Below are 16,913 nucleotides of genomic sequence, written 5' to 3' on the forward strand. Positions count from 1 at the left end.
TTTTTTTTTTTGGGAAGAAAGACCCAGCCAAGTCTAGGTAGGGACAGTCAAGGGAAGCCGTGGGGTATTCTCCTTGGTAATTCAGAAGGACTGGCATCTGTCATTGATCATAGAATGGTACAATGCATAATGACAAACATGTAAAGTCTGTGGTCAGTTTCTTCCTGAAACAGATTTTAGGGCATTCTTGGTTGTCTCCTCTTTCCTTTCGTCTGACTTTACTCAGTGATGGTGGGTTGTGATGGGAAGAGTTTACGTAGATTTTTCTTTTAAAATTCCCTTATTTAAGTTGTCAAATGTAGATTGTTGTGGTTAATCTGTCTGGAAATCTGGATGACAAAACCAGTGTACAAACATACATGAAAGAATTGAAGTCCTCTTTTTGGAAGTGTGCTTTGGAAAGAGATAGCTGGGCACCTGCTCTTATTAACAACGCTGAGGCACAGCCTCTGGGAAGGACCCAAGCTTACTAAGTCTTTCTGTATCAGGGAAAACACAAAGAGGTGGTTGATTGCTGCCTCTGGGTGTGGGTATCAAATAGACTTTAAAACCACAGTTGCACTCAGTGTTTCAACTTCAGACTCAGTAGCATTTGCTTCCGTGTCTTTCAATGGAACAAAGGGCTCCATATCTAGATTTAAAATGAATAGGTCCAGCAGCCAGATTAAGTGGTTGTGGGTGATCCTTGTTTCTACTTATCAGGGACCAACTGCTTCAAGAGCTTGGTGGGTTCTGTTAATGACTGCAGTTGGCAGGACTTAAATACTTACTCCCAGGGGCATGAGTCCGTTTCTCCTAAGAGCCTCCTTTGCTGATTTTTGGCATTACTGTGCTGGGTCCACCCTCTACTGTTTGGAAAGTGACCTTATTTATTCCAGGAGACCACCTTGTAAGGATAGTTCTGAGGAAAGTGGCTTTGCCATCAGCTGACAGTCCTCTCGTAGCCGGTTTGACATGAGGTTACTGGCCAGCATGTGTTTCAGGTCATTTATGGAATTTTTAAAGAATATGGCAGTGTCCCAAAGCATCTTTCTGAATCAGAGATACCTCCTGGGCTTTTCATCCTATTTTTAGCCAAACTTGGTGGCTAAACCTCTTTAATATCATGCGGGGTGGGTCTGAAAAACTGAAAAACTGTGTGGCACCTTTTGCCCTGCTGTTCCCCCTTCCTGCCTTGGTGCCTGACCCTCTGTGTGGTGCAGCTTGTAGGTCAGAACTGAGTTTGAATCCCAGCTCTGCTGCCTGCCAGCTGAGTGAGTTACTTCTTCTGTCTGAGCCCCATTTCCCTCATCTATGATGAAGTGACAAGTGTCCCCACTTTGTAGGCTCACTATGCAGATGGAGTGAGATCAGGGGTACAGAGAGCCTGGTAGAGGCTGAACAGTTCCTGAACACTCACCAAGTGACAGCTCTACATGTCATTTGCTTGGTAGCTTGCCTTCTCTCATTTGGCTTTCTTCTGTCTGCCTCTTCCAGCTTCCCTGGGTTTAGTTTTCCCTGGCTGTGATCGGAGTGGTCATGGTGAGCTCCTTAGACTCATAGGGCTCACCATTATGCAGTGTCCCCCTTGGGCTGACCTGGCTTCCACTATCTTTTTTGCTTTTTAGAAGCTCTGGTTTTCTGGACTCATGTCAATCTTTTGTACTCCTTTAAAAAAATCTATGAAGCAATCTTGTCCTCTGGTTAGAGAGGACACTCTGCTAGGCAGAGGTGGAGGTGGGAGGTGGATAAGTGAGATGGATGAGCAGTGGACAGAAGCATAGTGTCAAGCTGAGCAAAGGCTGCTGCCCTAATTCTATACTTTGCTTTGCTTTCCAGGTTGTGTGTTTGAGGGTGTGCAGTACCGAGAAGGGGAGGAATTTCAGCCAGAAGGAAATAAATGTACCAGGTGCTCCTGTGTTGTAAGTACTGCCCTAGATGTGCTAAGGGTGTTCCTTCTGGTTAATCATGGCTGGGATCCACCAAAAGCAGCCCTGATTCTCCTTAGTCACTCCTCTCCCTCCTGACATGGAATCAAGGAAAAAGCTCATTGTTCTAGGGCAGGTTTCTCAGCCTTGGCACTATTGCCATTCTGGGCTGGGTAGTTCTTTGTGGTGGGAGCTGACCCGGACATTGGAGGATGTGGAGTGTTACCCCTGGCCACAACCCATCAGGTGCCAGGAGCGCTTACCCTCCCTCAGTTATGATAACCAAAAATGTCTGCTGATGTTGCCACGTGTCTCCTGGAGAAGAAGATCACCGCTGGTTGAAAATCACTGGTTTAAAGAGTGAGGGAGATGAGCTGGTTTCCCTCTACCTGCCTTCTTTGGGAAGATGTGGATTCTCTTTATTTTGAGGTAGCTGTTGGGTTCTTCAGTGCAGTCAAATGGGAAGCAGATGCGGATAAGTATAGCTTGCCTCAGTATATTCCGTGGGGTGAGAGAACCTGATCCAAGGCTTGGTCCTTTTCACCAGAGGATGGACAGGAGGAAATGGGCACTAAACTGTGAATTCAAGGCAAAGTAGGGATTGGTGGGACAAAGCCATAGACTTGCCTTGCTAAGAATTGCTGACTTGTGGTTCATATACTAAGGATAGATTCTGAGTACTTAGAAATGAAAGAAGGAACTTGGAGTATGCCATAATTTTAAAGGGATCTTTTAAATTAATATATTTCAAATTTGGACTATGATCTTTAGGGGTGATGGTGGTAATGGTGATGATGGGAATCTAGTCTTAATCAGGGCTCCAAGTTACTTACAGTAGGGAGTTAGTATAATGTATTTTTAAAACTTTTAATCTTTGGTAATGAAGAACATATAGTATGCATATCAGAATATTAAAAAAAATGTACACGGAGAACTCCAGTATCTCAGTTTCACCAAAGTAGAATCATATGTGGATCAACATGAATTGTAACATTTACCATTTCTCTACATGTCTTTTCTAAAATCTTTCCCTCTTCCTACATCACACATTTAAGTGAACATGACCAAGGCTGATGGTTTTCATTTGGGGTAAAAGAAGGAAAGGAAGGAAGGGAGGGAGAAAGAGAAGATATACAAAAGGTATGTAATTGGATGTGTTTAATACTCATAATATTATAATAATATGCAAAAATATGAAAGTGAGGGGTGCCTGGGTGGCTCAGTCCATCAAGCATCTACCTTCAGCTCAGGTCATGATCCCAGGGTCCTGGAATCGAGCCCCATGTTGTGCTGTGTGCTCAGTGGGGAGTCTTCTTCTCCTTCTCCTCCCTGTTCATGTTCTCTCTCATTATTTCTGTCTCTCTCTCTCAAATACATAAATAAAATCTTCAAAAAATATGAAAGTGATTTCCTGATGAAGATGAATAGGAGTTTCATATTCATATTCATATTTCAACTTCCATGTTTTTCTCCTCTTGCTAATTATGGTTAAATAGCTTTATTTTGAGAGAGAGAGAGCAAGAGCGAGAGCATGCTTATGGGAGCTGGGAGGGGCAGAGGAAGAGGGAGAGAATCTTAAGCAGACTCCGTGCCAAGCAAAGAGCCTGATGCCGGGCTTAATCTCATGACCCTGAGATCATGACCTGAGCCAAAATCAGGAGTTGGATGCTTAACCAACTGAGCCACCCAGGTGCCCCATTAATATTAACATTAATATTTTTATATCTCTGAACATGTATGATCTATATGTGCATACCATTGCATGTACCCATATGCACATATTCATACACTCATCTTTAGAATACTGGATCGCCAGTGTTTTCCTTTGCTCATACTGCTGCCCAGTCTGGAATTCCTTTCTTTTCCTTCTTCACCTGGTGAGCACTTGAGCTTTCACAGTCAGTTATCACCATCCCACTGCAAATTGCCGACCACTTTCTTTCCCAGTTGGTAGCAACAATGGTTTTCTTATTTGTGTTCCCGAGGCTTATGGCTCTCACTGGCTAGCTCACCTGCCATCTTTTGTTCCCTCCTTCTCTCACATGCACATACATGCACCCACACACATCTACTTCCAGGTAGCAGGTTGTAGCATGGTTACTGGTTTATTTTCCTGTGGCCTGTGTTAGATCATGTGCTCCATCAGGGAAAGAGCCATGTCTCCTCATGCATGTGTTTCTAACCTCGATACTTAGCACTGTGAGTGTTCAGTGATGTTAGCATTCTTTTATATTGCTGTCTTATGATGTAGTACACTAAGACCCAGTGATCTCTTTTCTTCTAGTAACAATTCTGGCCTTCAGAGCTTGCTAGCCCCTACTTGCCTAGGAGAATAGCTATTATAGGTAGATATCCTATTCTCGTTAGATTCTGTTTGCCTGAGAGACAGCCTACAGGGTCACGTACATATAAAGCATCCCTGGTATATGTTACCCATCTCTGATGGATGACTTGCCAACTCTCTGAGGTGTCCCTTGCTCTCAAGTAAATATTGCCTGTACCATGTGGCTTATATTTTGAATCTGACCCTTTTAGTTATATTCTCCAAATTCGTGAAAATTGGTCTACCTGTGTTTTTGTGATGTGGTGACAGGGGCAGACCACCAGAAAGACATTTCATCTTCTTGAGATGGATTCCTTAGATAATGAAACAAATGCCTTATGCATGATTTTACATCCTTGATTTAGGTCAGGACAGTATATATGGCATTCCAGACAGTTGAGAACATGTTAACGTTTGAAGATATCTGGAGAAGATTTCACAACCTCTTGCTCTTACTCATTCCAGAAGCAGGGCATCTAACATTTTTAGGTGTGAATATCATCATGACACATATAGAAAATGCAGTGCTTTATTATCACTTGTTAAACTATATAACCCCCATTTACCCATTACATAAATAAGAGAGCCAAGAGAATTACTTCTCCAGAGTCCCAGTACTAATGGAGGGGGGGAGGGGGCGAAAACTCGAGTTCCTTTGGCTGTTCCATAGAGTTGTGTGAGTCATACTGGAGTGCGTTCCTTATGGCATGTGTTCAGTGTGAATAAGTCCTACATTCATTTTAAAATGGAAAGAAGATTCTTTCCTAACACAGAAGCAAAGAATTGTTTATAAAGTATACCAAGCATTGGTTAAAGCACACATCTGTTTCTTTTTTGTTTAAGCTTGAATTTTTACTACCTGCCTAACTGGACAGCACACAGTTCTGTATAACTTTGTTCAGTCAAATTTTGGGGGAACAGGATAGTGGCAGTTGGCACAGACATTTCTGTAAAACCCGATGTCTTCATACTTGTAAGACTAAAGACCAAGGTGCCAATGAGAGATGTTTGTGTTCTCTTTTACCAAACTATTTTAAGAACCCTATAGGCTCAGTGTTCTTGGAAATTCCTTACTGAAGGGAGTAAAGCCCACAGAGTTTGTAGGTTACTCTTAAAAGAGTGGCAAGTCCTCAGTCTGCAAAACCAGCCAAATTAACTGGCCAAGATCAATTACTTTTGCTGACAAAGGAGTATTAAGTTCAGAGGATTTTTACTAATAAACATGGGTTGTTAATGGGCTGTCTGTGATGAAGGAGCTGTACTTTATTGGCTCTTAGAAGCCATGAAGTCCATAAACACCTTTGCTCTCACTTACACTTTAGATATTGCAAAGTGCTGTCTCCCAGGGAAAGTGAAACTCCTAGGAAGGTTATTTGGAGAGAACAAAGCAGATGGAGATCTTCATGATTCCTGCTCCTCTTAGACCAAATTCCTTAAGGTGTTCTGCACAGCCTGGCATGGTCTGACCTCTGCCAAGCTCTCTGGCCTCATCTTTGGCCTCATCTTTGGCCTTCCCATGTTCTCTCTGCTCTGGCCTCTGGGCAGATCCTCAGAGTCCTCACTACCCAAACTATGGACCCAACCAGCTGTGTTGATCTCACCTGAGCGATTGTTAGATATGCAGAACCCAAGCCCTGTCCCAGACCTGCTGTACTGAAATCTGCAGTTTAATAAGATCCCAGAATATTTACTTGCCAGATAAAGTTTGAGGAGCACTGGTCTATTATCTCATGGCCTTTACCTGGGCTGCCTTTTCTTCTTTCTTCTCCCTATCACCTCCCCCCCCACCATACCTAGCTAATACCCACTCATCTTGCACTTGGAAGCCCAAACATCCTTTCTTTAGGGAAGATTGATCTGATTCTCAAGACGAGATCAGGTCATGTTGCTAAACCTTTTAGAGTAATCTATACTTTCCTTCCCAAACATTTAAATGATTTATAACTAGATTTTTTTTGTTTGAGATTATTTTATTTAACTCCACGAGGATAAAATCGTTTGTATCCTTACTGCTTGGTATATAATGGGCATGCACAATAATTGCTGAATTCATGAACAAATGAATGCTGACTTTGGTTCTGCTTTCTTTCCCCATTACTTCTCTCCCTACTCTGCTACTCTAGTTTCCCCCTGCACATTTAGTCTTTGCAAGTTCAGCAGGGAATAGAGAGATGCATATCACAGTAGATGAGCTCAGAAAGGAAGATGGATTTATGTTCAGCTGCTGTAGCACTTATAATAAATTGCTTTGTATGGAATGTGGATAACTTCCCTGGAGATGTCTTCTTTGGAAAGTGCTCCTTAAGCCTCAAAGATTCCTACTACTACTCATGGCAGCAGGAAGATACAGTGGCAAGAAGCACTTGCCGATGTTCAGGGCCACTCCGTGTGGCAAACTTTGGAGAGAGAGCATGATTCTGTACCCTCAGAGTTGACCTTGCCCTGAAGTAAGGGGGAGACATGTGTGACCTCTCCCTGTTCCAGTGTTTGGCTTCAGATTGCACTTCCCTATAATAGGAAGCAGTGGGACATCTTCCATCTCCTCTCTGTGGTCATGTGATGCCATGGCAATCCAAGTTACATATTCCCAACCACACCTCTGCTCTTCTTGCGTGGGGACTTGGGACCCTCTGTTTCTGAACCTTCTCACAGGGCCTCTCCCTTACTTGTAATATGTACAATTTGGCACATTTAGATCCAGGCTGTCATTGTATCTTCCTTGTCCACAGGGAGAAATTTGGCTACATCTGGGCAATAAATTGGAGAATTGAGCAATTATCAAGTGAATTGAACTAATGTGGGCAGTTTATCTAAATGGTGTGGGCCTCAAGCTTTTAGTATAGTTTTCAAAAGTAGTCTGAAATATTAGTATACTTGCTACAGTGTTCTATTGTGCATTGTGGATGTACCATCACCTCGAGGATAAAAAGTTCTTGGTTTTGAACAGTCAGTTGAAAAAAGTGTGATCCAGACCTTAAAGGAAAAGCCACTAGGAGGGGACTTCAACTTGCTTAGAAAAGTGGCTGGTTCTATACTTGTTTTTGGTTAGACCATGAGGTTCTAAATTGTGGTGTTTTATGTTAGAATGAATCTGAGCAATTACGATCTGTCAGCTAAGACTTCTATCAGAAGATCTATTGTAATGCCATTCTCTTCAGAATGAATCCATAAATGTACAAATATTGTGATGAGAGTGTCAAATTCTTTCTTCTTGAAAATACCACCAAAATGGCCTGTTTGTAAAGCAAATCTAGGTTTACTGCTTACTGTGTTTATTGATCATTATTTTGATAGAGCCTTAAAATAATGTCTTAGAAGGAAGGAGGCAAGATATTTATAAGGCTTTGGGAGGGATCTAGTTTAAGGTGGGTTTTTCACAGTAAGGTCTTGATTTGGATTGGTATACTGATATACTAGCATGGTATACTAGTCTAGAATTCAGGGGGACAGTGAGACAAGGGCTCCAAGGCATATCTTAAAGAGTTCATGAGCCTAGTTGAGTTAGCTGTGTTACTGGTTGAGCATTTGCAATGAGTTCCTGAAATCAATAGGAAGCTTAGTTTTTTTTGATGTTAACAAGACTAAGAATAATAATAATAATAACTAGGAATAACTGTTGTATATTTTAAATCCTATTTCAGCCCTGTCTCATGTGTTTTCAGTCTAATATTAGATTTTAATCCCTATATATGTCTTTATTTTTGTCATTTCTAAGCTTCTTTATGCTTATTTCTGTATATAATTTATAACTGAAGCAGCCTATAAAGTTATTTTTCTACATAGAGAGCCACCATCTTAAAAATGAGCCTAATAGGGAAAATAGTTGGAAAGGAAATGTCTTGTATGACATTTGAGCATTCATAGGAAAACTCATAGTTTGAAAAGAGATCAGCAAGTGATTTATTTACAGAGGAATTATTGTTAATAATAGCTGCTTTTACTGTGTATACTCTATGCCAGATACATATAATGATTTAATGTTCATTAAATGATTTAATTTTCAAAATTGTCCTGCAACTAGGGAGGCATTAGCCCCCTTTTTTGATGAAGAAACTGAGATTCTGAGAAGTTTAATAGCTTGCCTAAGATCAAAGAGCTAATAAGAATTGCAATACTGAGTTGCTTGATTATAAAGCCACATATCATTTGTCTCCCATCTACCCTCCCTCCCCTGGACCAACCAGTATAATTTTGAGATATTATGTATGACTGTAGACATTTGGAAGTGGGGATACCATTTGAATCTATTGAGTGAAGAGCAACCAGATTATAGAGGGAGAGATAATGGTGAGGTGAGCATTTACAAAGAACCTCAATTTTGGTGCAAGAGGTATGAACACAATAAAAGTGTGAATTACACTTCCTCTCTCAGAAGTTTACAAGTCTAAGCAAGTTTAAACTCATACCAGATTTCAGTCTTGGGCGATCAGCCTAAGTATATGTCACTGTGATGCCAGAGTGGGTGAAGAACACATATCTGTTACCCTCACATCAGTTGGAGAATGGAGACACTATGATCTATAGTGCATCTCCTTGCCAAGAAATTATGAATACACAAAGAAAATGTAATAGTTGCTGGGACAGAGCCATTCTCCTTGCTTCTTCCAAAGATGGATAGAAAAAATTGTTTATCTGATGAGGCCTGTCTATCCCTTGCAGCAGTCATCACCAACAGAGTTGAGGCAGCAATTTGGGATAGCCCCCCTTAGAGATTATATAGAAGACTTGGGTTCACCTGGACATGAGGTTCAGTGGTTGTGTGAGTGGAAATTCATCCTCCTGATAGAATAAGCAAGTGTGTAATTGTTTTTGAGCAGTTGCTTTCTTCTATCCAACTAAGAAGCAGATTCATTTACATATTCAAGTGGGATTTGGAATAGAGTTTGAGAGCTGATAGGAAAATGAACTCAATTGGTTAAATCTCTTCCCTTTGTATCCTTGGGAGGATCCTTCCTTTAATGATCTTCTTTCCTCTCCTTTTAATTCCCTTTAAGTTATATCACATGATGAACACTTTTTATCTCTGAAAAAGCCCAGGAAAGATTGATTTTACCAAATGCTGAAGAATTTCACAACTATTTAGCCTTCCTCCTTCCATCTTTCCATCCGTGACTTGTCTCTACAGCCAGCCGATCATTATTAATTCAACAGTGATTGCTATGTGTTAGACACTGTATTAGGCACTGAGCACTCAAAGATGAAGGGGATTTCATTTTTTATCTCCAGACAATTATAGTCTATTGACTTGGGTGTATTAAAAATAAGCCCCAAATCAAACCATCATATAGCATTTTTTAGTGTGTGCAAAGTTTAAGATGAAATATGATAAACATGTGCTAATTATAGGATAGATGATAATTTTTAAAAGATTTATTTATTCATGAGACACACACACACACACACACAGAGAGAGAGAGAGAGAGAGAGGCAGAGACACAGTCAGAGGGAGAAGCAAGCTCCATGCAGGGAGCCCGATGTGGGACTCCATCCCTGGACTCCAGGATCATGCCCTGAGCCAAAGGCAGATGCCCCACCTCTGAGCCACTGAGGCATCCCTAGGATAGATGATAATTATAAAAATTCTAGATGGATTGAAAAATAGAAACAATTGTACAATTCAAAGATAACCACTGTTAATATGATTTATTTCCTTTCAACCTTTTTTCTGCGTATTTACATATAGTTATTAAGTAGGATCACATCTTGGTTATTTTCATTAATCATCATATTGTGAACATATCTCCATTTCATTAAAAAGTCATTGAATATTGAAAAATATTTTTAATAGCTACATAGTATTCTATTAGTATACTATGATTTATTTAGTCATGTTTTGGTATTAAACAGCTAATACTGTTTTCAGTTTTCGCTGTTATGAGTGACACAACAAGTATCTCTGAGAATTAATCTTTCTTTGTTTCTGTTTTCTTAGGCTAAACACATAGAAGTATAATTAATGGGTCAGGGATATATGTGTATGGTTGCTAAAATACTCATGTAAGTGATGTCTTAATTTCCACTTCAATTGACAGCACATAGGTATGTATCTTCCTGCACCAAAACTGTTTTTGCATATGAGAACCTTGTTTTCATTGGCATTTGACTTCTGGAACTGAACATTTTTCATACGTCAATTAGTTGTGTTTATTCTGTAACTTGCGTTTTAAGTTCTCATTTTTCTATTGAGTGGTTGAAGTTCTATTGAAGTTTATGTATGTATGAAGGGTATTCATCTTCTCCTAGTTATATTAAAGTGTGTTTTTACAAAAGCTGAGAAAAATGCTGTGTGTGTGTAGTTTGACCTTAGTGTGTATTTTGCATGTTAGATAATGGCAGAGTTTGCTGAAATCCTGTGTGTTCTTCCAATCTTTTCTCTTCAAATCTTGATCCAAATATATTAATAAGGATAAAAGTGAGTCAACATTGTTAGCTCCCAAATTTAATTAGTCTGAGACTTTTCTTGATTTAACCTCCTCTCTTTCCATCTCCGACCCCTTTGTTTTGAGATAGTGATCTTCTGTACCTGTTCCCAGGCTAAAGTGAAGTTATTCTTTGAATTTCTACAATGCCTCCTCCCTACCCCATGGCTCTGTAGCCTCCCCCACCCTTTCTCCTCATAGCTTTTTTTTTTTTTTTTTTTTTTTTTTTTTGTCTTTTTTGGCTCTGTGGGAGAAAGATCCCTTCTGCTTCCCAGGCCTGTCCTTCCATCGGGGCTCTTGTTCCCATCCTTGCCTGCCTTCCCTCCTTCTGTGTTTCAGAGTTTGTTTCCTGTGGACAGGCATAATGTGCCTTATCCCTTTGAGGGCAGTGTCATGCACATAGGAAACAGTAAATATTTGAGTAAACACCTGGTCTTACACTTTCTGATTTGAGTACCCGTGTTCTTAAAAATGAGTTATCTAGAATCTTCTACCTTCCTACTTGGGATTTTATTTCAATCATGAAGGCAATAAGCTACATTTCACTTTTTTCTTTCAATGAGCAGAGTGACATGAAGGATTTATGATAAACCTGTAGAGGGAAGAGAATGCAATCTAAAGCATTAAAAAAAAAAAAAACCTGGTGAGGAGACATCTAAGTGGCAGTGTGAAGAGGTGGGGGTAGGGGTGAGGTGAGCTCTGCGTCCTCAGCCTTGTGAGAGGGCAAGTGTCAGAAAGTATCTCTGTGGTGTGGGAGGAAGGGAAAGGAAACATACATTAATAAAAGTGAAAAGAAATATCCCATTTTGTCAACAAAATAGAATAAAATATTAGTGTTATGCTACTTTAGAATATTTCCAGATGTTTTTGATCTTTCCTCTGTTATTACCATGAGAACTTAATTTCTTTAAAAAAAATGGTTCTATGAGTCTTGCTCCTCTCTATGTCTCCTCCTTTCTGCTTTATGGCTCCCCCTTCCCTCCCTTTGCTCTTCCATCTCTTTCCCATTCCCTCCTGCTTCTATTTTCCCTGTCATTTCCAGTCCTTACACTACTCTGCTTTGATTCTCATCAGTATCTCGGCACCATAGCCTGTTTTAGTAAAGTACCATAATTCACTTTCATTTCCATCTTGGTCTCTCCTTGAATAACCACCCCAGAGTTCCAGATATTAAGGAATTATCTTTTGAATGAATTGATTACACATTTTGGCACCTTTTAAATGTCATTCAAACGTTCGATTTGGAGGGTGGCAGGGCTTTTGTGGTCCTGTGAATGGCTTCAATTACCACCATTCCCTTTGAGTGGAATTTTAAATGGTACCACTTGTTTAATGTAAGCAGCAATGTGTTTGGATCACAGGGAGCCACAGTCCTCCCAAAGATTGGGGGATACTGGACCACAGACACACAGAAGATTATTTCCTGTGGACCCATCCAACATTGTCTTCTAAAGCCCATCTCTGAGCCTACACTGAGTCAGTGCAGTGAATCATCCCTTGTAAACCCACCTAAATTCTTACTGTGGTTTAAAAGGGGCAGCTTGAAATATTGAGCAGATTTTGCTATTTGGAAAGAGGACAGGCCTCCAGGATCTGGATGGACCTTCTGTGCAAGGAGCACCATGAAATGTATAAACAATCCAGAGTTATATCCAGTGTCAAACATTATCTATCACATAATTCTATGCACTGCTGTTCTGCTCTAGTGCCTCTTCTGTTCTCTGTGATACACATCGGAATCAGACAATGTGATCATGATTAACAAGATTCTGTTCCAGATGTCCTATGTGGAGACTTTTTAAACCTCTGAATATTGCTGGAGTTAAACACGAGGAAAAACTGCTAGTCATAACGAACCAAAAGAAAGGCCAGAGTCTGTTCATGACATTCTGTTTAGTGAGGGGAAAACGTACCCATTTCGTTTTTGGTCTGATTAAATATAAATTTGTAATACAGCCAAACATCAATAAAAACAGTTACTCATTATACGGCAGTATGCTTTGGTTGTATTTTAAGAATGAAAATTCAATAATAGAAAAGTTACTTTTTAATTTCAAAATGAGTATGAAAAATTACTCTCACCACATCATTCATACTGATACACATCTTACTTCTTTTCATGCTTTAATCTGACAAAACAAGTTTTAATATACTTTCACATTTTGGTTGTAGAGCTGTGTTGACTTTAGGGTTCTTTTCCCTCACCAATCTGAGTTTATGAATGTGATTGGTAGATGACAGGAGTGACAGTTCTTGACATTGGTGGGAAATGTGTTTCTTTTCAGTTTCAAGTTCAAGAAAAGGAGAGGGAGGGGACTCTTGAGAATTTTTGGTTTTGTTATTAGGTTTTCGGCATCCATAATATTCGTAAGCAATGGACACAGCTGTCTTTAATAACTAAGCCCACTAACTGAAAGAACAGAACACACGCCAGAAAAACATCACGCTGTGAGGATATTTTCCAATGCAAAAATTTTCATATATTGAAGCAAGATTTCATTTATAACCAAACTGAATGTTTACTCTAAACTTCTATCGTTTAAGTAAAAGCATTTGACCAAGCTCTAGGAAAAGTGCAATGAAGTTTTTGGTATTTTTAAGTTTTACCCTTACTACTGTATTGTTTTGGGTGGTTTTAGAGCATGCAGATGTGTTCTGTATCCCTTAGAGGGCATTGTTATGGGCAAAGGTCACTGGCCAGGCTGACGAGAACTGAGGTCCTGTCCTGCTTCTGTCACTGGCCAGTTTTGTGACGCAGGGCCTTCCCACTAACTTCTCTGAGATTCAGTTTCCTCATAAGTAAAATGCGGGCTTGTTAGAACCTTTTTAGTTCTATAATTTCCTGACTCAGAAAAGCTCTTAATTTTCTCAGGAAGCAAATTATTTGACAGACTCTAAATACCAGTTAATAGAATTATTTTTTCTAATGTTTCTAATATAAACCCATTATATCCAAAATATCATCACTACATTTTAGAATTTGCCTTTTAAAAAAATAACGAATTAATTTAAATTTATTCGTAGTAAAATTTGCTCTCTTTTTAATACATGGTCACGAGTTTTGACAAATGCAGAGTTGCGTATATTTTTAAATAGTTAATATTATTATAAATTATATTCAGAGATGTAAAATATCTACCTATTATGGTAGCTATACCACAACTCATATTAGAAAACTAAAAATATAAGCTATTTTTGACTCTTCAGTCAGTGCCTCTAATAAGTCTAGAATGAGGAGCAAGAGACTCTCATCTATCCCATAAAGGTCTTCAATCATGAAATATATCTGTGGGTTTTGTTTACAGAACAATGATTAGAAATAGAGGAAGCTTTTCTTTTTCCTCCCAAAATAAGGGTAGGATAGTACAATAGGATGGTAGTGAGAGCCAGGAATAGACTAGAACTCCAGCTGCTGGGTTCTATCACTTGGGTTGCTGAATGTGTAGGTTATAGTTTATTATTCAACCCTAGATTCATTGCTCAGGGATGGAAAGACATTTCAATGGCTTGGCATGTTTCCACATTAGTATAAAACCAAGTAGTATGAGATTGAGGGTTTTCTGGAAGAGTTTTGAGGTTCTCTAAGGAGAGTCCACTGGCCTTTTCAGCTGTGGTTGTTCCTTGGGACCTGTGCAGATGTTAAGTGTTGCTTCTTTCTCTGTGTTAACTCTTGTTGCTTACTCATCCCAGGTGTTCTCCAAATGTTGGTACAGAACAGGCTTGAATTTTCCATAGGGTGGGGTAGCCATGACAATGGTATTAGTAGAGTTAGGGATAACAGGTGAAGTCTGTGTCTTCCACCTGGCGTGTGGCCAGTGGGCTCTAGGGAGAGAACACAGTGTTTGGACTCAGTGGGGCAGGGATTTAATTCAGCTCTGATCCTCCAGCAAATGAATATACCTCTGAGCCTCACTTTCTTCATTCATAAAATAGGGGACCACTTCTTGGCAAAAAATATCCAGGAACCTTACGTTTTCTTCCTCCATCTATATATGGTTGCCATAACAAACAGGACTTACAAAGTTGTTCCATGCCTGAAAAGTTTTATGCAAAACAGAAAAGATAAGGATCTCTTGCTTCTTGTTGTAGAAATAAAATCAAAGATTTCAAAGAAGATTTAGGGCTTTGGAGCTCCAAATACCCCCACCCCCATGTTTTTTTTTTTTAATTTAAATAAAAGAAGTCCCAATAGCATGTGTTGGTATATAAAAGTGTCCTGCTTGTAACAGCACTTAGTAGATGCCTTCCCTTTCTTGCAGGGCTGAATAATATTTAATTATAATCCTTTCAATAGTAACCTGCTTGAATTTAAGACATTTATTTGTATATCAAGCCTAAATATTTTAAACTAGAATTTCCTAGATTGGTTTTCTAAGAAGAAACCTATCAGATAGCTTCTTAGCATCTGATTATTGTCCTTCCTACACAAGGTGGCATGAACAAGCTGCCCCTTAGCCTTAAAATGCTAGTACCTTTCTTTTTTCTCACAGGAAGACAGTATTTTTCAGTCTGAGTCATTCTTTCTCTTAAAGAGAACTCAGTCTCCTTAGCCACCTTGGGAAAATCTAAGCACTGTAGTATTTCAAAACCCTGCTCTGTCCAGTGAAAATAGAAAGTGAGCCACCTTTGCAATTTTTAATTTTCTAGTAGCCACACTGAAAGAAATAAGAAAGAAACAGGTGAAATAAATTAAATAATACAATATTTAACCCATTCTGTCCTCCAAATCATTTCAATATATACGCATTATAAAAATATTAATGGAACATCTTACATTCTTTTTTTTTTCTTTTTTCATATTATGTTTTCAACTTCTGGTGGGTATTTAATACTTAAAGCTCTTCTTATTTTAGACTAGCCATATTTCAGATGCTCAATAGCCCCATGGAGAGTGGCTACCATATTGGACAGCACAGGTCTAACCAATGCTAAAAAGTACAGAAGAAGCAGGTCCCACATTCATACTCAGTGAGACCTTCCATCCTGCTTTATACCATTACATGCCAATATTGATATTTTATTTGTGGTCTGCTGGGTTAATATTGTGCCAAGAAACCAGGATGAAGTAAAAATGGAAGTTAGTTATGACCTAGAATAATCCTTTCTAAGGGTTTACCTCCTTCTGCTCTGAATCCTCCACTGGTATCCTTTCTTTCTCAGAGTTAAGGCTGAAGCTCCACCCCAACCTTACCTTACCTTCCAATGCTCTCCCCTCACATACACCCTTCCAGAGATGCGAGGTTTCTTGCAATTCCTCAAAAGTATCTGGAACACTCTCATCTCAGGTCTTTTGTATTTGTGGAACCCTTTGCCTGGAATGTTCTTTCCCAGATGTCCAGGTCTGGCTCCTTCACCTCCCTCAAGGCTTTGCTTGAATATCATCTTTTTAGTGAGGTCTTCCTAACTGATGCTATCTAAAATGGTGACCCTACTTTGCTACCAACTCCTTCTGCCATCCAACACTCTTTGTCAAATTGATCTCATCTATTTTTTTCCCATAGCTTTTTTATTGCTATCTGATAAACTTAGTTTTTTTTTTTTTTTTCTCTCTATCATTCTCTTTTTCCGCCTGTCTCAGTAGAATATAAGCCCTGTTAGGGCAGGGACACTGTTTTGTTCATTGCTGTATTTGTACCTAAAACAGAGCTTAACACACAGGAGGCACTCAACAAATATTAGCTGAATGGATAAATGGATGAACAATACCAAGCCTTTGATATTTCTAAGAATGCAGAATTCTAATCACAATATTTACTAACAGTTGATTAAAATTTGTGAAAGTTCTGAATACCAGCCTGACCAAGATAAGTAGAGCTTAATTTGCTTAATTTGGAAAACACAATCAAATCATCTCTGCATTCCCTTTTTTTCTGGTTTGGAAGGCCCACTAACAGACTAATATTGTTGTCCAGGTCAGCTAGACCCCATTGAGAGTCTGGTCAGTGCCCTCAAACACTGTTCAATGTTAAATAGTGACTTGTTGGAATGTCAGAGCAGGTTCAAATTCAAATTCAAGCAGAGTTCTCGAATGCTTTTCCTTCTTTGGAAGTCGATGCTTAGGAATCCTCAAAATTTAGGAATTCTCAACTTGAATATTTAATGGGGGCAGGTTGGATTACCTCCTCTATCTTTATAAATCTTCAAACAAATCTTTCCCGTTCAATTTCAGCACAGTCCTTGAGAACATTGTGAGCATATGCACAGGGTCAAGGCTGAATGGTGAGAAGGGCTGTTGTTGGCTGGATTCGTGTGGGGAGCAGCACT

At 39.4% G+C, this 16,913-nt stretch overlaps 1 protein-coding gene across 2 annotated transcripts in view; it reads left to right on the forward strand.

The window, feature by feature from the left end:
- The window catches only part of BMPER (BMP binding endothelial regulator), a 242,578-nt gene that overhangs the window by 63,267 nt on the left and 162,398 nt on the right, over nucleotides 1-16,913 (forward strand). For both annotated transcript variants that reach the window (XM_041728257.1, XM_041728256.1), the window contains exon 6: nucleotides 1,819-1,901. In XM_041728257.1, the coding sequence (XP_041584191.1) occupies nucleotides 1,819-1,901 (83 nt within the window). The remainder of the gene's footprint in view (nucleotides 1-1,818; nucleotides 1,902-16,913) is intronic.

The sequence above is a fragment of the Vulpes lagopus genome, chromosome 13 (assembly GCF_018345385.1).
Source record: "Vulpes lagopus strain Blue_001 chromosome 13, ASM1834538v1, whole genome shotgun sequence".
Lineage (NCBI taxonomy): Eukaryota > Metazoa > Chordata > Mammalia > Carnivora > Canidae > Vulpes > Vulpes lagopus.